At 41.5% G+C, this 20,207-nt stretch overlaps 2 protein-coding genes across 3 annotated transcripts; one reads left to right on the top strand and one right to left on the bottom strand.

The window, feature by feature from the left end:
* Positions 1–5,608: 5,608 nt before the first annotated feature.
* ACOT13 (acyl-CoA thioesterase 13) lies at positions 5,609–11,805 on the bottom strand. 2 transcript variants are annotated; one of them, XM_050315896.1, is made up of 4 exons: positions 11,663–11,743; positions 9,794–9,951; positions 8,457–8,641; positions 5,609–6,305 (listed from the first exon to the last, which is right to left on the bottom strand). In XM_050315896.1, exons 3-4 carry the CDS (start codon positions 8,639–8,641, stop codon positions 6,149–6,151), a joined length of 342 nt encoding a protein of 113 aa, XP_050171853.1. In that variant the 5' UTR covers positions 9,794–9,951; positions 11,663–11,743; the 3' UTR covers positions 5,609–6,148. The 2 variants fall into 2 exon arrangements, with proteins under 2 accessions (XP_050171853.1, XP_050171848.1); XM_050315891.1 differs by lacking the exon at positions 9,794–9,951 and having other exon boundaries at positions 11,663–11,805.
* Positions 11,806–11,823: 18 nt separating this feature from the next.
* On the top strand, positions 11,824–18,409 carry TDP2 (tyrosyl-DNA phosphodiesterase 2). The gene is made up of 7 exons (XM_050315878.1): positions 11,824–12,048; positions 12,123–12,205; positions 14,284–14,451; positions 15,692–15,783; positions 16,251–16,369; positions 16,747–16,917; positions 17,756–18,409. Exons 1-7 carry the CDS (start codon positions 11,824–11,826, stop codon positions 18,035–18,037), a joined length of 1,140 nt encoding a protein of 379 aa, XP_050171835.1. The 3' UTR covers positions 18,038–18,409.
* Positions 18,410–20,207: the final 1,798 nt, after the last annotated feature.

Raw genomic sequence — 20,207 nt, 5'->3', positions numbered from 1 at the left:
TGATCTGTTAAGTAATAGATCAGATAGTAGAAATACATTGAGATTATTCAGTGTTTCTCTTTAATTTTTTTTTCATTACAGAATGTTAAGCCTATTAGAAACAAAACTGATGGAGTGGAAAGATGGTAATTTTACAAGTTTCAATTTTTTTAGGCTCTTAAAAAATTGACATTTCTGAAAGACCTACTTGATTTGTACCTGAAAAATACAAAAGAGAGAATCACTCTTCACTGTGGGTAGGTAGCCACAGTCCTTGTGAATTACTATGTCTTTTTCTTGGCACACTAAGATGCACTGTATTAGTTTTGAAATTACTTTACAATCTGGCAGGAGTGCCATAAACTCTTGCTCCTTGCACACAGTCCCAGCTTGTGAACTCTGCAGGCATCCTTCCCTGCCCACTCCTGTTCTGCTGCCGAGAGAACCTTGCTTTTTCTTGCACTGGTCGTGTACTGAGTCATTGGATTACTTGCAGTTATTGAATGTCAGGTCATGTTAAATCTGGATCTCTAGGGCTTGAACAGTGAGAAGAGTCACTGAAGGGTTTTTTGCCTCTTAATGCAGAGATTAGTCTAATGGACTGTTGGAGGCTTCATTTAAGATTACATTAAGGTTCCCGCCATTGAGCATGATAGTTGTTAAAAGTCAAGAGTCACTAGAGCATATTTACATCCACTAAGCAAAGGGGCATGCAGTGTGAGTTTACTTAATTGCTATTTACTTTTATTAGCCTGCTACTTACTTTTATTAGCTGGATTTTTTCATTTTTGCATTTATTGCAGAAGCAAATTCACAAGCTGTGTAAGCCTACAAATTTTGGAACAGCTCTTTGGAGTGAAGTAACAAGATAAAACTATTAAAACCCTTTATGTAAGGGGGAAAAAAAGATGAGTGTGGATGTTTGAGGAATGGTGCTAGTCTGAGTGGTGTTTATTCTAGAATTCATTTTGTGGAAATTTTCATTTTAGTAATCTTAAGTTGTAAACAACTCTTTCCCAAACTATAAGGCCAATGTTGTAATTTATCCCTTAGTATCATTAGCACCCAGAAATGACATTTCTGTGTACAGGTTTTGCCTTCATTTGCACCTGCGCTACTTCATGGCCTGCTGGTGTTGTGAGTGCAAGGCTTCAGCTTGTAGGTGTCATCTGTACCTGCTAGGCTGTTGCACTTCAGAGGCTGAGACGAGCAAACCTCTCCACTACAACTGGAAGTCCCCTTAAGCTTTCCCTGCTGTCATGCACCAGAGCTGGGTGCTTTGTATTACTTTGGTGTTTTCTTCCTTGATGTGGTGGTCTTGGAGTAGTGATGAACTCTGCTGTGAGGAATACCATAGAGGAGGCAGCAGTAGGTGCTGCTTCCTGATTTGTGCACCACAGCTGGGAGGGAGCTCACGAACCTGACTGGGCAGTGCAGATGCTGCGGAGGGCTGCATCAGCACTACAGGTTAACTGAAGCTAAATGTAATTTCTCTTCGGCATGGCTGACTGAAATGCTTTTCAGGGCTGAAGATATCCTGTGACCTACTTCTGCTTGGAAAGGATTTACATATGGAAAGGTCCCTTAATTTGAGCACAGTATGCTAGAGCACCCACTCAACAAACTGCTTTTCAGGACTCCTGAAATCTATTCAAGCACCTACTGCTTTTAAGCAAAAGAAATCAAAGATCCAGAATTTTACTACAGTGGTACAGTTGCAGGTACTGTCTTGGTGAACGAAAGTAGGGTTTCTATTGTTGGATGGGGTTTGTTTGTTTTCCTGAAGGGATAGCAAATGTGGCTTTTTTGATAAAAGCTTGCAGGTAATTTAGGTCTGGTTTAGGCGAGAACTGTGTCCCATAACAACAGCAGCTTGGGATTGTGATCTGGTGGTAGCAGTCATTCAGTGAATGCGTTACAGAATCACAAAGGTAATAACTGTCATTGTGTTGTCCCTGAACTCAAGTAGCAAAATAGGAATCTAAGTGCTGTTTTTATTCTTTCCCATGGACAATGAGGTAAGGGAGAGGTTTGGGGATTTCTTTCTACTGGCTAAATGGCTTATGGAGACAGAGAATTCTAAAATGGTCAATGATATAATGCAGTTGGAAACCTTTCTCTGTATCCCATGGCAGTGGCTCAGAGCCACTCTGAAGCTGAACAGACTGGAATTGCTGTTCAGAATAGTTATTTAACTACCTAATTCTCCTCACATCCCTGCCCTCCCTGCACCATCCTTTTTAGGTGGTAATGTTTGTCAATTTGAAAATTGTAAACCAGCCAGCTAGCTCATCCTTAAATTGGGAGATTAACCAACAGATCAGCTAGAGACCCCTGTGACAGGGTGGCTTGACCTGAAGGAGTAACAAGGGGTCCTGATAGTTTAACGCCCGTTTCAGCAGTGATGCCCTTTCTTACCCATTCCTCCCCTCAGTTAATCACTGACAAATTGAGTCTTACTGAGAGCTGGAATCCTTAATGACTAAACCCCTCCTCACTGCACTTTAATCTGTGATTGGTATTTGACCTGATAAGTATTTGGACTTCTGGTTTTAAATGCCAGAGGGAAGAAGTCTTTTCTGATTCCTCACTTTCTTAAGGCATCTGTAATGCACAGCTGTACATGGTGCAAGCCCCTGGGTGTCAGTCTGAATGCATTCATGCAAAAGTCGTGATGTGAAACCAGCATCAAACACTTGGCTGGCCAATATATTGTTTGAAGTGGGAAGCTGAAGGTACTTTTCACTGAGAAAGACAAACTGTTCCACAACATATGGCATACCACTATGTGGTCCTCCGTGAGGACAGACGTCTAGACATCAAGTACAGTGTAGGTGTTTGGTATGTTTAAAAAAAAAACCCGCCCAAAACACAACAAAATACAATATGGGAGGGCTGGTCTCACTTGAAGCTGTAAAATATGGAACTTGCAGTTGTCTGTCAGTTACTGGATATGTAATCTAGTATACTACTAAGACTCACAAGATGATCTCATGAAGTCACTGTATTTGCTTGCTTGTAAGAGAATTATGCCTAAATCTGCAGTGATGGAACTAGGTCAGCCCCACAGGAGATTTTGTTCTGATGCCAGGTGGAGCCGTGTACCATTTGTCCTTCTTATGGTAATTTTTTCCCATTGCTTTCTTCAAGACTCAGCTAAGGCAAGATACAGAATTTTTAATGTGTATGTTGAAGTGATATCAGCAGAGAACACTTCCAACTATTAGGTCTGATGTTTGCAGTTTACTCCCAAAGCAAGGCAGGCTCAATGGGGACAATTCCTTCTAAGGTCATCTCTGTGCCCAAGTTGTGAAATAAATTACAAGGTCAATATGCTGTTGGTAGAGGGATAACAGACAAGGTTGTCTTAAAATAATCATTTTAATTAACTTCTTCTAAAATAACTGGCCTGCATATTAATGATGTCCTTCATTAATTAGGTAGCACTAAAATACTGCGTTGAATAGTCTGTTGTAAGGGAGAAGAGAAATTCACTTGTTATTTCAGGGGATTTTTTTCCATTTCCCTCTCAGACTGAAACAGACCTTGCCAGGCTCGAATGGGAACAGGAGGGTACTGTTGTTTCTGTGTTAAGGTTTGCCACTCTCAGTCTGCCTGGATGCTTTTCAGTTGTAATTATGTAGATATGACGAATGCTAAGTGATAGAATGAGACCACTTAACTATGATAGGTTCCTGAGGCAGCCAGTGCTGAGTGAGGGAAGTCATGTTAAGTTGCTTTGGGACAGTTAGACAAGGACAGAATCGCCCAAGCACACAGAGCTGAGAGCATTCTCAATCTTTCAGCACATATCAAATTCGGCACCTCCTTTTTTCTCACCCTCTGCCTTTTATTTCAGGTAATAGTCAAAATCAGCCTTGTGTTCCAGTGAACGGGGAGGGTGGGTGTTATAGCAATTGAGGGAGCAGTTTTAACGTTGCCTTTTATTTCCTTACACTGTACGTGAGTAGTCTATGACAGAAAACTGGTAAAGTTAAGAATGAGAAAAAAGATGACTGGAGATGCCAGAACATGTTTATAGGAAGATAACCAGATCAGCAATTGCCAAACTCACTAGGTGTGTCCACTTGCTGTGATGGATCCTCTCTGTCTGCTCATCCTAGTAATTGTAAAGGAACTGGAGATGCTTGAGACTCGTTAACAGAGCTCCAGGAAGAGGGAATGGTAACATGAGAATTTAATACAGTGAAGCATCTAGTTCTGCTGAATGAAGATTCAAAACAAAAAAGCTTGCTCCTGTAGGAAGCATTTTTGCAGAACTGCTTTAGCAAAGCATTGTGTTCCTTTAAAGAGGATTTGGGGCTGATTCTGAGCATGAGTAAGTGTAAGTGCTGAGGAAAAAGCAAATTATGAGTGTACCGCTGAAGAGAAGATGCTGCTATAATAAAGTTCAACTAGCCACAGGCATGTAAGCCATGTTTGCTTCTGAGACAGCATCAGAGAAAAAGCTTCTGTTGGAAATGTATATACCATGAACAACTGTTCCATTTTTCCTGTGCAGGAAAAATACATGCTGATAACCTGAGCCCACTGCAGGTATGTTTTTAGAGAACTTCCACTGAAGGGTTATCAGCTATATCACCTGTTTAAAAGTCATTTTGGAAAGGTTGATGACACATTAGTTAACTTGTTCAACTTTATACTGAAAATCAGTTTGCATGAACAGGTCACCTAACTCACTGAAAATTATTTCTTTAGGTTGAGGAATAATGGCCAGTATATATAGCGTGCGAAGATCCGGGGAAGGTCTTTCCACCTTCCAGCCTGCGCATTGGATTTTTTAGGTGAGACACAGTGTGCGCGGAACTGAGCCCACCCTTTAATCCTAAGGTTCATCTGCCGGGACCAAGCGAGCTTGGACGGTGGCAGCGAGGTCCTTAGGACGTAGATGGGTTGCCTTTAAGGGCTAACGAGCCCCACCTGCCCGGGAGTGGCCCTGACCGGGAATCGAACCCGGGTCTCCGCGGTGATAGCGCGGCGCCTTTACCACTAGACCACCAGGGGCTCCAGGTTGAGGAATACACAACAAAAAAACCCCAAGTGCACATTTCATCACAAAAGTCAAATGACTAAAGACAATGAGTCAAATTCTACGATGTGCTCTTTACTTGCGTAGATTAGCTTTTTCAAATCTCCCGCTAGGGGAGAAAGACATGCCCTGCATATGTAGCATTGCTGCTTTTATTGCAGTTTGATAGCCTTGCCATGTGTAGTTTGTTATCAGTTTGAAGAAAGCAGTTAAGGCTGTCAGGAACAGCGCACGAGGAGCCCAGTCTTCAGCTGATGAACAGCAGCTTAACTATCACATTCAACCCAAGTCAGACGATCTACAGCCTCTGCCTGGCCAAATGTCACCAAATTTATTTTGATACATTTCTAGCATGCAGCTGATGAGTTTTAAACAAATATAGCCAGAATTTCAGGTAGGTAGAGGTGAAAAGCCCATATGATATAACTGCATTTTTACATTCAGGAATCAGAGGGAGATGATGACATCTGAGGTGAGTTTGTGTACAAAGGTTCCACTACATCCTCTCAAGCACATCACGTTGGCAAGCTTTTACTCAGTGCAAAGAGGTTACAAACCCACAAAATAATCTTTAAAAAGGTAGTTTCAGAGTACTTTATTGAGTACTTTTGAATTTGTTACAGCATCAGTAAATGAACATTTTGCATTAGCCTGCTTTACACTTTCAAACCAGTTTTGCACTATAAGAACTCTGTACTATCATCTTACAGAACAAGTATAGTTTATAAGCATACATAGTGGTGTTTGAGCATGACTGTAACAGGCCAGAAGACATGGCTACTTTGTCACATGGCACCAAAGGGAAAGAGAATGGATCTCTTAAAACTGTTATGCTGGTAAAACATATGGCTGTTCCAAAGGCTCTTCCCTTCTGCTACCTTGACCAAAAAAAAAAAAGCCAAATATATCCCTATGCTATTACACTCTGTTGTTCATCTCAAAATAGGCACTAGTTTTAGGCTTGTAGCAATTCTGGTGGTAATTTAAAAATTCATTATGGAAGTGAGACAAATTCACTTTCTACAGAATAACACAATTTTGTGCAGGTATCTTATTTAAGTGAGAAAATAATAATGACATTCTGAAGTCCAACATTATTATTTACATTATGTTCTTATATTAATGTTCTAGGAACTTTGTGTGTCTGCCTTGTGCAATTAACTTTCCTGTTGCCTTATTTGTTAAATCCACGGTAGCAAACGCAAGACTTCTTCCTTGCTTCAGAATCTGAGCTGTAATCAATATCTCTTCTCCAATCTTAGCAGCAGAAGTGTATCTTGAAGGAAATAAAAGATGAACAATTAAAAGAGGTTGTGTACAGGACAAATCCAAGAATATTCCTGCATTTTAGATTATCATGAAGGGAATTAGCAAAAGTGGGTAATAAAGACACATGTCTCTAACTGCCTGCTTGCAAATCCTCACTGCTTAAAGTATTTGAGCTCCTCTGAGTACTGCCAGTGGAAGCAAGTATAAGAGTTCTCAAAAAAAATGGAGGCTAAAAGAAATCCATTGGCTTGGTTTTGAGGAAAAGTCCATTTTGGAACTGAAACAATTAGTATCCAAGACCTCAGTTAAAAGTTCAGAGCCAAGTCCTATTCCAACCACTGCTGGCTCCCTAGAGTCTTTCTGAATTAGTCCGGCTGATTCAGCTGCAAAATATCATTGTTACAAAAGCTCCAGAAGGTCATTTCTGTATGGAACCTAAGTATAGGTTAACTGTTTCCCATACCCTGGTTAGAGGAAGTCATGGAAATCTGGGCAGCCTTCAAATGCTGTTTCCATTCATTAGATAATTCTTTGTTTTTATTTACATGAGCAGGAGGGTGTGCTTCTAAAACGCACTTCAGAGAATAGGAAGAAATTCCTCCACAAAAAGCCTGGAAATGATTAGGAGGAACATGATCCAATCATGATCTGAGGTAAGGGAACAATATTCAAATGTTAGAACTACAGAGCAGAATGTGGAATTATTGAGAGAAATTTCATCAACCAGTCCATTTTTATACATGACACCATGTCACAAGTATGTCAGTCATGCCTAATGCTGACCTAACACGAGCTCTGTTAGTTGACAAGGGAAGGGTTTCAGCCTCGTCTCACTCCCAGAGGCTGCTGCTGATCCTCTTGTGGTTACAAAAAAAAAAAAAAAAGTTTCTCTGTTTCTCTCTGTTCTTTCCATTACTAAAATAGCTATCTCGTGACAACTTTTTTAAAAGCTCCTTTCCCAAAAAGGAAAAAATTGTCTTATAGCAACATTCAATATCCAATATTACTTGTTCGATGAAACCAGTAGTCCAGATTAGACAAAGCTATTAATACTGCTTCATGTAACATTGCCTAAAAGTGATTTCGGATGACCTCCAAGAGACAGCACCTTCCTAAAATTTTAGCCCTTATGTAACTGGGTAGGCATACTTGATAGTGTACGTAATTCAGATGTCAGATACGGGGAAAAACCCGTAATCATAGGAGAATTTCAGGCTGTAATTTCCAATAAGATCCTAGTCATCACAGCAGCAGTATAAAACTTAAATAGAGGCTTCAGTCCCATCTGCCCAGTGGACAAACCAGAAGGTGCTGGGGGAGAAAGGAGGGAACCTTATGAAGATACAGATCACTCCCCATACAGTTTTAAGGCTTGTGTGTTTTTTTTAAAGACAGTTTTGAAGAGGGGTTACTTTTCTAAGATTTTTAATGCTCTGTGTTAGTTATTCCAAGTAGGATTACTTTAGTTCCGATCAGTCATAATATCTTCATTAAAAGTAATGAAGCAAAGCTGACAAGCTATAATAGCATGATCAAAGAAAGTTTCAGAAAAACTATTTTTTAAAGACACTGTGCTTCAAATTTGCATTACAGGAAGAACTGTTCCCAGTATAAAACTACCTTGAAATGACCTAGAGCAAAGGAATCTTCCTCCACTGATAAATTCTGACTCAATCTGTAATTCACCCTGTATATGAGCACACAACAGAGCTGAACTGTTTCTTGTTTTAATACTTTCTCTGGTTTAACATTTAATGGACTAATACTAAAAAAAGGGTTTATAGAAAGCTGCTTACCCTAGATCTTGGTTTTTGAGGAGACATGAACGTATCTACACAAGCAAAGACTGAAGCTGAACCAATTTCTTAAGACTTCAATTGACAGCATATCAACATACCTTTACATTCTATGAATGAATGGACACTGTCTCTGAAACACATGTAATAAAAGCTTAAAAAAGTCCAACTCAAAATTTGCAATCAAATGCCAATGTCTCCAAATGTACATCTGCCTCCCCTTAATTTATCAAAACAGGACTTCCGAAACCAAAGAAAACACCTGTTTCAAGTGGGTGCCACAGCACAGAAATGATGTGCAGTGGACACAATGTGGGAAGAAAAGTTCATATGTTTTAGTAAACATGGTGAATGATACCTACGAGATGTTCATGTCCACACTGACTCCAGGTGTTGCTCTTTCTGTGTAGAGCAATGCTGCTGTTGACACTACATCCACGAGTGTGGCTGTCAAACCTCCATGTAATGTGCCAAATCTGTTGGTATGTTCCTCCTCTACTTTCATTTCACAAACAACGTTTCCAGGAGTTGCAGAAACAAGTTTCATCTGTATAACCAAAAAAGGAATAAAAAGCTTACTGACCATAGTACCAGCATCTAATATCACCCTGAATCCAAATGAAAGGAGATCTTCTTTAATTCTGGACTCATGAGACAAAAGATGGAAAATACAGTAATTCAACTGTCACATTAGGTATTTCCATAAATTTTGAACAGAAGACTATCGCTTTAGAAAAATTTGTATTTCTAGTGCAGACAGCTTAACAAAATTTCAAGACTTTCCATGCTGTCAGGAATTCCTTAGGAGGCAACATTCTTCTTAAGTTTTCCTTTTGCTTTAACCTGTGAGTGAAAGGCCAGATTAGAGGGAACACAAAACCGCTCTGTGTGTACCACAGTTGCAAAGGCATATTTGTTGGCTCACAAAATAGGAACAAGACAACCAGTAATTCATTAATCATAGAGCAACCTCAGTAAGAATCAGTATTTTGAAATGAGCAATGGAAATACTAATCAGATTGGCCTCTCTAATCAGAAATTCCTATTCTTGGGTAGAAGTATCCAAGACCGTATCACAGTGTTATAGCATCATTATTTGCATACACAGTTTTATTCCTCCTCATAGGTGTTAAATACAGAATTACACCTCTGGTACCATGCTTTCCCCTGTAACCAACACATGAAGCTGGAATTTTGAGACCAAGAAGTCACTGCAATTCAGTATTTTAAAATCTCTATTCAAGTTTCCTCAGTTAGTAGCACTATCTTCAAAGTCTGAAAGCAGATGAAAAACTGGGCTAAGTTCAGCATATGTATTTACTCCTACAACTTTAGACTATTAAAAGTGAAATGAGGACATATTTATTATGGTTCCTACTAATTTTAATTTTTTTAAAAGCCTTTTCTTAAACTTACATATTTCCATCGTGTTATCATCTGAGTTGATCTAAGTATTTTTTAATCTAAAAAGGTATTAAGATTGAAATGTCTCCAGTTTCATTATTCCTTATTTATAATGCAGTGTAAGACCTCAGTGTTAGCCAGTGTCCCTTTCTGATAAGCCAAAGTTTATTCAAATTTTGCAGAGAAATAATACATCATCAATGATGACGTAGTCTATGAATGTCTATGAATGGAAAAAGCTGAGATTAAACAGAGGGGAAATCACTGAGGCAATGTTCTAATATAGAAATAGCACCTTGATCAATGAAAATCCCAAGTCCTACACCAGGCATGCTGTGCTGCACTCACTGGAAGCCTAAGTTTCTGACAGAATTCCTAATGAGGACTTCACTGACGCTTGACACTGGGAGCAGATGGCTTCCACTTCTGTCAGGGAGTGGGGCTCCAATCCACCTGCAAGGCAAGGAAAGGATCTGGTTCCATTTGCCATTGCTCTGATCTGGCACTAGGTGCCTGCTGTCCTTGACAGAAATAGTTCAGTACTTGAGTGCTTCCAGGACCTACACAGCTATAGCTGCTGCTCTGTACTTCTCACAGCCCTCCTGTGCTTGTCCTCCCACTCGTCTGCCTCAGGGAACAGCACACTGCTTCAGCTTCCAGCCACTCTTGCCATGCACTACTTCTTTGCAAAAAGGGCTTTAAAACTCACAGTTGTTGAGCCCTTGGTAGATGCCACATTGGAGTTAAACCAGAAACCAAGTCTAATGCTGGAGCTGAACCATTTCAGATGAAAACCTGTCTTCTCCAGGATAGGAAAAATCTTGAGCCATTTAGTTATGGTAAGAGAGACTTCAGGTACCTCCTAGAAAAACAGCAGCTACTTTCAATTCAAACACAACTGTACTTTGATTCTTACTATGATCAGGTTAATGTCATTGTAATTCTAGAAGACTGAAGGAAAAGTCTAAAGGTATTCCAGAGCAAGGAAGGAAGCCTGTCTCCCAAAGCTCACTTCCAGACAGTTAGTTACCTTTATGAGCTGAAATGCTGAGTTTGCTCTCCACTTCATAGGATTTTAAGGTAAAGGAGTAAAAAGATATCACAGGGAAGAGGTGACTAAAAACTAACTGGACTCTTTATAAATAAATGACCTTCTTAAACATAAAGCTTTATACTTTTTTTTTTAAACTTCATACTCCCCAACATATCTTGGAGAAACATGACAGTAAGAATTGCTTTGCAAATAATTGGTTTCTATTGGATGTATCAGATCATGGAGCTGCCAACAAAACCATTGCTTCCATTATTACATTTGCTCCTCTACAATGCAAATCATATGAATTTTTACATGGTTTTTTTCTTAGATATATTTACTGCATCACTTCATGTCACAGTTACACAAATAAATAGAAATTCAATGGAGAAATGTAGCATTGCAAAATTTAATGAAAACACTGAAACTGCTTCACAGGACTGCTCTACACAGCAGCTACACTACCACACACTACACAGTTTAACAAAACACAGTAACTTTACGTTTTTTTGAGCACAATGTACATGTAATACACATAACTGTACATATGATGTACAATTAGTGTACGTATAATACACCTAATTGTGTCTATAAGGAGGAGGAAGTCATTACAGCAGTACCAGTCAAATACATTCCTTTATACCAGAAGGTATTAGTCTAGGGCCTTGTGCAGAAACTCGGAGAGCACTGAGGTATAGCTTATGTTTTCAGCCTGACTTCAGGGTTAGGTGCGAGATGTCACAGTGAGCTCCCTTTTTATTTTTAAACAGGGAAGAGTAATCGTTTATGTCATAATTTCACAGTCCTGGAAGAAGAATGCCAGCTACTGAATGACTCCTGAAGGTTATTCAGCACAGTCCTCACCTTCAGAGAGCTGCTGGAAGGCAGCTGGAGTATCTAACGAGACCTACTGAAGAACGATTGTGTTTTCTACCCCGTGTTACCACCACGACCACACGCCCCTGTTCCGAGACCTCGAACCCGGGGAAAACGCCGGCAGACCTGCAAAGCCGTGTTCCCGCCGTGCCCGCAGCCCCGCCTCATCCCGATCCAGCCTGACATTCCGGGAGAGAACGGCGTTGAAGCGAGCAGCCCGGCCGGACGCTCTCCCTGCCTCCCGAGTGCCCGTACCTTGCGGAGCACCCGGTCGAAGCCCTGCGACTCCAGCATGTACTTCATGGCCTCCCTCAGGGTTTCCACCGTGAGCCCCATGCTGCCGCCCGGCCGACCGCTGCCCGCCCGCGCCCCGGAACGGCAACCCCGGCGGGCGGTGCTTCCCGCCGCCTTCCGCCATGGAGGAGACGGCGGAGGCAGAGGGGCGGCGGGAGGAGCTGGCCGAGGCACCTCAGAACCCACCGCCGGCGGCGCGGGAGCGGGAGGAGGAGGAGGAGAAGGATGAGGAGGCGCTGCACGTCGCCAAGCGGAGGAAGGTGCTGTGCTCCGAGTTCGCCGCCATCACCAGCAGCCACGTGGCTGTGGCGCGCAGCTTCTTGGCCGGCAGCGACTGGCACATGGAGGTACGGCCGGGGCCGGCGGGGCCGCGGGGCTGCCCGGCGGGGGCCCCTCGCTGCCAGCCGCCCCTGTGTTTCAGAGGGCGCTGAACGCCTACTTCGAATCGCCGCTGGAGACGGAGGGGGCGGCACTCGGGGCGGCCTCCGCGGGCTCCGGCACCTGGTAGGTGACATCGGGGCAGGGGGGCATGTGGCATGGAGGCATGTGGTAAGGGGGCATGGAGGAGGTGGGTCCGAGCTGGGGGGAGCGGGGCCTCCCCGGATGGAGGCAGGTTCCCCTCCGCGGGAAGGCGATGGGAGCCCCCGTGTGGGGAGGGCCATCCCCGGGTCGTGGCCTAACCCGGGGAGCATGGCATCGCACCTCGGGGGAAAAGTGCCGAGACAGGTAGTTCTGTGTCTTTTTCCGCGCTGTTCTCGTCGTTTCCCGACGTTTGTCTCGCCTTGAGAGGCTGCCGGACTTGCGGGCTGCACTTTCTCTCTGTGGATGCTTCGGCCACCTTCCTCTGGGCTGGTGGATTGCGAGCCTTTTGGAGAAGGGACAGGCTCTTTTTCTTCTCGTTATCTTGTGCAGCAATACATATGCAGATTTTACTGTACACACGCACATTTGTATACGTGTTAACTATGCATATATGTATTATAATAGATGTATACATATTTATGTCTCTATAAATAAAATCGACGTGTGCATGCACACCTTGTTAAATGTACCTGTGGAAGTTAAGATGTAACATCTGTCTTATACGCACACTCTCACAGCACACCACTAGGCCATACAAAAGGTATCGAACTGCAAGTGGAATTGAATTTTCACATGTCTCTACCTGTCATGGTTTAACCCAGATGCCAGCTAATTAGCATGCACCCATTCACTTGGACACCCTCACATACCACCCAACCCCCCCCTACAGTGGTGTGGAAAGAATTGGAAAAGAAGGTAAAAAACATGCGTTGCGATAAAAACAGTTTTATGGTTGAAATAAAATAAATAATATTAATTGTAATGAAAAGGAAGACAACTAGAGAGAGAAATAAAATCCAAGAAGGACAAGTGAGGCACAATACAGTTGCTCAGCCCCCCACTGACTGATGCCCAGCCCATCTCCATACAGCAGTTGGCCCCTCCTGGCCAATTCTCACCAGTTCATACACTGAACATGATGCTCTATGGAATGGAATATCTCTTTGGCCAGTTTAGGTTAGCTGTCTTGGCCATATTTCCTCCCAGCTTCTTATGCACCTGCTTGCTGGCAGAGCATGGGAAGCTGAAAAGTCCTTGTCTTGGGGAAAGTGCTAGCTAGCAACAATCAAAACATCAATGTGTTGTCAGCATTATTCTGTGCTGGATTTGCATGGCAAGGTTTTGATTGTGGGGAGCTGCCGGAGTGGCTTCTGTAAGAAGACACCCAAAGCTTCTACATCTGACAGAGCCAGTACCAGCTGGCTCCAAGATGGACCTGCCATGGAACAAACCTGAGCCCATCAGTGATGGTGGTAGTGCCTCTGGGATAATGTATTTAAGAAGGTTAAAAAGCTGCTGCACAACAGTAATTGCAGCAGAAGAGAGAACTGAGAATATGTGAGAGAAACAGCCCTGCAGACACCACATTCAGTGAAGAAGGAGGGGCAGGAGGTGCTCCAGGGGTCGGAGCAGAGATTCCCCTGCAGCCCTTGGTGAAGACCATGATGATGCAGCTGTGCCCCTGCAGCCCATGGAGGATCATGGGGGAGCAGAGATCCACCTGCAGCCCTGGAAGGACCTTATGCTGGAGCAGGTGGATGCCTGAAGGAGGCTGTGACCCCAGTGGAAGCCTGTGCTGGAGCATGCTCCTGGCAGCACCTGTGCCCCCATGGAGAGAGAAGCCCATGCTGAAGCAGGTTTGCTGGTAGGCCTTGTGACCCCGTGGGGAATCCACTGTGGAACAGCCTGTTCCTGAAGGATGTGCGGAAAAGAGTGCGAGCATGAGGAAAGAGTTGAACTACTCAGGTGCTTTGGATTACGTTGGTTGTCATCTGATTGACTTAAATCAGAATGGTAAATGTTATTTTGTGTCTATAAGGAGGAGAAAGAACCACTTACTTCACCTGTGTACTACAGCTCTGTATGACTGGGGTCTGTATGTTTTAGTTACTGCACTTATAAATTATGTTGAGATCAATACATGCTTTAGAGGATAAGGGAGGTAATTGCAGAAAGAACAGTATTATGCATGTTGACAAATAAGTAAACTCTCTCTTTAGCATTGACCTCACAGCAGATGCAACTACTAGTAATGCCGGTGTCAATAGTGGAGACCCAGGGCAAAAAGAAGATGACAGCAACTTCTCACTGATAACCTGGAACATTGATGGTCTGGATCTAGGAAATCTGAAAGAACGAGCTAGAGGGGTCTGTACATACCTGGCACTGTAAGTATAGCTTCATCTTCGTATTGTCATGTACCCGGATTTAAAGGAAATAAAAAAGCTTCTTGATTTAGAGATATACAAATCTTCGTGCCCAAATTATCTTAATGTTAGATGCACAGTACAATCACTTTATAGACCCTAAGTAGCTGAAAGTTGATATACTGACTGGTAGAGGTGTGAACCTATGCAGATCCCAAAGGTTAAGAGTTCTGTGATGGCTACTTTAAAAATCTGTTAATGAACAATATTGTTCAGGTTGAAGTCACACATCAGGAACATCCTTTGTACTTGCATCGTGTACATAAGGAGAGTAAAACTGCAAGAAACTTTCTTGTCACATTCCAGTAGTATGAAGAACTTCACAGGAGAGCAAACCGTTTGAAACAACAAAGATTTTTGTAGTGAATTTTTTTCTCTTGCTAGGTAATGTTTAGTTGTCTATCAAAAAAAGCAAATATGCAAGATAAAAGCAATAGAATCTGTGATTTATCGTTTATAGTTCTGTCAGTGAAAGACTACCTTGAATATATTTATGAGCAATTTAAAAGTTCATTGATTTATCTTAGTACAGTAACTTATCAGTGTAAATTAAATTATTTAAACGTGGTAATTTCATCTCAAAACAGCAGAAATCCCTTAACTAAATCAAGTGAGAATTGATTTAGTTAAGCTGGGGTGACAGTATTTTTCTTCTGTAAGTAAGGCCTTAGGTTTGTCCTTCACCTACGTAGAGCAGGGCTATTCAGCAGTGTAGCAAAAGTAGGGACAGCTGTAAAATAATGTCTAAATGAGCATTTTCAGGACTGCTACCCCATGTGAACTGTTCCTGATTGCACAGCTCTAAGAAATAAAAGACCTTGTCATCATTGAGACTGGCACAAAATGAACTGAAGGTTACCTGAGGGGATCTGTTGTAAGGGAGTAAGGTGGTGGTTGGAATCTTCTGGAGGACATGTTCCAGAGCTGCTTTGCAGCAGCTTAAGTTGAATTCCCTACATGTATATAGTATATGAAACCCATGCAAACGTTTGCAAAGTCATGATATATAGTGGTGATGTGTCTACATGCTACTAAATATGATGGAAATTTTTTTTCTTTATTTAAAGAATATATTCTTACAGTATCTAAGAAAATGAGGGCGAGGTGCACCTGAAATCTCTGACCCTGTTCAATTTGGCCTTAGAGTGTAGCAGTACTATCTTTCAATAATTAATTGAAAATCTTGCCTTGCTGTTTTCAGATACAATCCAGATGTTGTGTTTTTACAAGAGGTCATCCCACCACATCTCTGTCTTCTACAGATGAAGGCAGGCAGTTACACTATTATTCCAGGTAAGAAAAGCCCCTCAGTTTTTAAAGACAAAAACCAGAAAATGAAGTTTGGTTTTATTCTGTCTCCCTTGCCAAACCCTTCAATGATTTGTAGGAATATAAAGAGTGAAGAGAAGAAGGAAGCACTTAAATTATTTTCTGTGTTTTGATACCAGCATATAGCTTGATGCAAATTACGCATGTCTAAAGCTTGCTTGCCTGATGGTTTCCTTTGTATTTTTTCTGCATTTTGAAAGACTGATAGCAAGTGCAGCCAAAAAGTACCATAGATAAGTAATTTCATGAAAATTTGCATTTAAAAAATCTGAAAAATTCAGACCCCTATTATGCGGCATTTCTCTAATGACTTTGTACAATTTAATGTTGATTCTCACAAGTCGTAGTAATAAGGTCTTTTTCAGAACCTTAACTTATTTATGATACAGCACAAGATATCCTCAAACATTTCTTTCCCTGGTTCTCCTTAGGTAACATAGATGAGTATTTCACTGTCATAATGGTAAAGAAATCAAGAGTGAAGGTACTGAAACATGAGATAATACCTTTTCCAACAACTGCCATGAAGAGGAACCTTTTGGTTGTGCATGTGAGTGAGTCAGTATGTACTAAACAGCTGTATTTCTGCCTTCCAAACAAAAAATCCCAGGAAATGCTGAACTGGCTTTTTCTCTTCAACGGTCTCAAACAGCAGAAAAATTTCTTCTCCTAACATATGCAACTCCATTTGCATTTGATACTAACAAACGTCAAAGTTTTAGCAAAGTTACTTACCGTACTTTGTTTTCAAGTCTCATAATCTCTGAAAACAAAAGCCAGTTATCCTCCTGTAAGCCACTTTTCTTCAGTGTGAAACTGATATTAACCAGAGCTCTGTCATTCAGTAATTTGCTTTGTGATTAGATTTGGCTTTGAACTTCTTATCATGGTTTGGATAGTAACATTGCCTCTTTGTTTGACACATAGGTGAACATATCTGGTAATGAACTTTGCCTTATGACCTCTCATCTGGAGAGCACGAAAAATCACTCTAAGGAACGTACAAAGCAGCTGCAAATAGTGTTAGACAAAATGCAGAAGGAGTCTGAGACCACCACTGTTATATTTGGAGGGGATACAAACCTCAGAGACAGCGAGGTAAATAGAAATAAACAACCGTGTTATTTAGAGAAGGTATTCTGACAAAATCTTCTGATCTTCTCAGGCTTTTCTGTTGTTATGAGAAACTACCTGCTTAAGCAGAACAGAGATATTCAACACTTATTCTTAAAAAGTGAAAGGGTGGCTAAGTAGAGGTAAGCATTGCTATGCTGAGGCATTGTTATGGCTGGCTGAGGTGATTTATATGGAGACTCTTTCCCAATAACAAAATGCTTTATTGACAATATTTATATCTGAGCAGGTGCAGGGAGAGTTGATGAAGTTTTAACTTCAAAACCATCTTATTTTGAGAACCTGATCTTCACTTGCCCAGCTTGCTGATTCTCAGCTTGTAGAACCAATGAAAGAAAAGAGTGCTCTGGAGAAATAGATCTTGGGATTTTAATTTCCCATAATCCAGACATTCAAAATTAGAAATAATTTTTGGCTTTTGAAACTAAAAGTGGAATTTGCACATTATTACTAGAACGTCAGAGTTTCATCTCTCCCAGCCATGAAATTCCATTGCAGTGAATTGGAGTGACACTGGTTCAGAGAACATGGTGTTGACCCCTACGTCTCAACATTTCAGAGCTGAGCATTTATTTTGTAACATGTTTTGGATTTAGAAAGTGCTACAAGAATTGGTCGTGCTTTAGAGTCCTGAGAAATACCACAGTTTAGAAACATCTCTAAGATCTTTGTTTTACAACTTAATGTTTTGCAGAAAAAAAGCAATGCTGTGATGACTCAGTTCTATTTTTGAAGATAAAACTTGTGAATTCAGTATGTTGTGGGTTTGTGTTTGGTTTATTTTCCCCTCTTCTACCTTCAGGTTGCAAAACTTGGTGACTTACCTAAAAACGTTACGGATATCTGGGAGTTTTTGGGTAAACCACAACACTGCCGCTATACTTGGGACACTGACTCCAATACCAACCTGAATGCAGCGTACAAGTGCAAGATGAGATTTGACCGTGTTTACTTTCGGCCTGCGGCGGAAGGGGGAAATATTATTCCTCGAAGTATGGACTTAATCGGCTTGGAAAAACTAGACTGTGGCAGATTCCCTAGTGATCACTGGGGTGTTCTGTGTAATTTTGATGTGATATTATAAAAATGTAAAAAGACTTCCATTGTTAGTTTTTATGTGACTTATTCTTGTTTTTACAAAATTTTACCTTCTCAGCTTAAGTAGGGTGTATTTAAATTTTCAGCCTTAACATATGCTCTGCTCTTGACTTCGGCAGGAATGGCTTCATTTCAGGCTAGGGTTCCCTCTTCCTCATTGTTTGCATCTGCTCCTGAATCACATTTTTACATATTTATTTTTAAGAATATCTGCAAATGCTAAACCAAATTCTAGTTTTAAAATGGGAGGAAAAACCTGTAAATACAATTCACAAACATACTCAGTGGTTTAAGAAGCACTTTTATTTTGGCACGTATTTGATCTTATAATAAACCCAGCTTTTTTATTTTAAGACTACTTTTATTGTGCCTGCTGTGTTTATTTTGTAATCGCTTCCATCATCCTCGTGTTTTGTAGGGTGTTTTGTATTAGCTTCTGAAGTTTGTGCTGAATTTACATACCCCTTCAGGCAAGACAGTAAAGGAGCTGAGGAAAGAATGAGTAGATTCTCACAGAATAAGGGTTTCTCAAGTAGGCATTAAACTACTATTGAACAGATTTAAGAGCAATATGCCTTCTGTTTGACAAGAAAAGGTTATAGCCAGTTGCATGGAAGTTGTTCAGTTGGGCTGGCATATACCTTAATTCTGTGTTTATTAACCTGGATATGAGTTATGGATTACAACGTGTTGTCTTTCAGTGAGCTTCTAGAACCTCTTGTAAATTGCTGTGCAAAGCCTGAGCAGCCCAAGGTCTCAATGACTTTGCAAAAGATCAAACGGAATTTCTTACATTAGGAACTGTGTAATTATTCTCACAGAAGCTGTTTTTTTAGAGATGCGCGAAGGACTAGGCTGATTTAGAAGGGACAGCCTCCTAACTTTCTGATGTGACGTTCAGTGCACAGGCATGGAGAGGAAGGACCTGTGTCAGTGATGTGAGGTGAACAGTTTGATGGCCTAAATTATTTTACTTCTTTTTGTTGTCGTCATTTGTCTTTGCTCTTGAGCCCAAAGCTTACAACTTGTGTTTTGCTGACTGCTGTGGTAGGTTGGTCCTGGCTGGTAGCCAAGCTGCCACCCAGCAGCTACTGTCTCAGTCCCCTTCCCTGGTGCAGTGGGAGAAGAAAACTCATGGGTTGAGAGAAAGACAGGGAGATCCTTTCACAATTACCATCATGGGCAAAACAGACTTGGTTTGGGGAACTAAATTTGTTTCTGAAACACAGGAACATGAAGAACTTCCTTACAGGGCAGGTGACTGAGCACAGGAACAGGCTGGCCAGAGAGGTTGTGGAGTCTTCCTCACTGGGGATGTTCAAAAGCCACCTGGACACAATCCCTAGTAATGTGCTCCAGTGGACCGTGCTTGAGAGGGGAGGTTGGACTAGATGACTGCCAGTGTTCACTTCCAATCTTACTCCTTCTGAAATTCTATGAAATTAATTTTTAGCCAAATTGTACACATGTATATTTAATTACTAATTCAGGTATTGGGAAGCAAGAATATGAACATCAAAATGCTTAGGGGAAACTCCTTCCCTCTCCTCACAGAGCTCCTTGCAGCCCTCACTCCTGACACCTGGACACCTGCACTCAATGCAACCTTAGAAAAAAAGAAAAAGCAACTTCTCACACAGGCACACAGCAGTGGCATCCCCCTGCAGCCCTACCTGCCCAGCAAGGAAAAGTCCAATGCTGCCATTATTGCTTAGCCTAACGTGTCTGCCTGCATGCTCCAAGCGCCAAGCGAGGAGAAGTGTGCTTGGACATTGTCATTCCCAACTCTGTCATACACCCTGCAAACACAGTGAGTGGGGCTAGAACCGAATAGAATAGAATAGAATAGAATAGAATAGAATAGAATAGAATAGAATAGAATAGAATAGAATAATTTCAGTTGGAAGGGATGTACAAGGACCATCTACTCCAGCTGCCTGACCAATTCAGGGCAGACCAAAAGTTAAAGCATGTTGTGGGGGTACTGTCCAAATGCCTCTTAAACACTGACAAGCTTGGGGCATTGACCACCTCTCTAGGAAGCCTGTTCCAGTGTTTGACCACCCTCTTGGTGAAAAAAATGCTTCCTGATGTTCAGTGTAAATCTCAAAAGGTTAACTTTAACCAGCTCCTCCCTTCATCACAGTAACAGGGAA

The sequence above is a fragment of the Myiozetetes cayanensis genome, unplaced genomic scaffold (assembly GCF_022539395.1).
Source record: "Myiozetetes cayanensis isolate MyiCay16 unplaced genomic scaffold, myiCay2020 scf1, whole genome shotgun sequence".
Taxonomy (NCBI): domain Eukaryota; kingdom Metazoa; phylum Chordata; class Aves; order Passeriformes; family Tyrannidae; genus Myiozetetes; species Myiozetetes cayanensis.
Note: the sequence above shows the minus strand (reverse complement) of the source record. Positions and strands in the feature narration are given on the sequence as shown.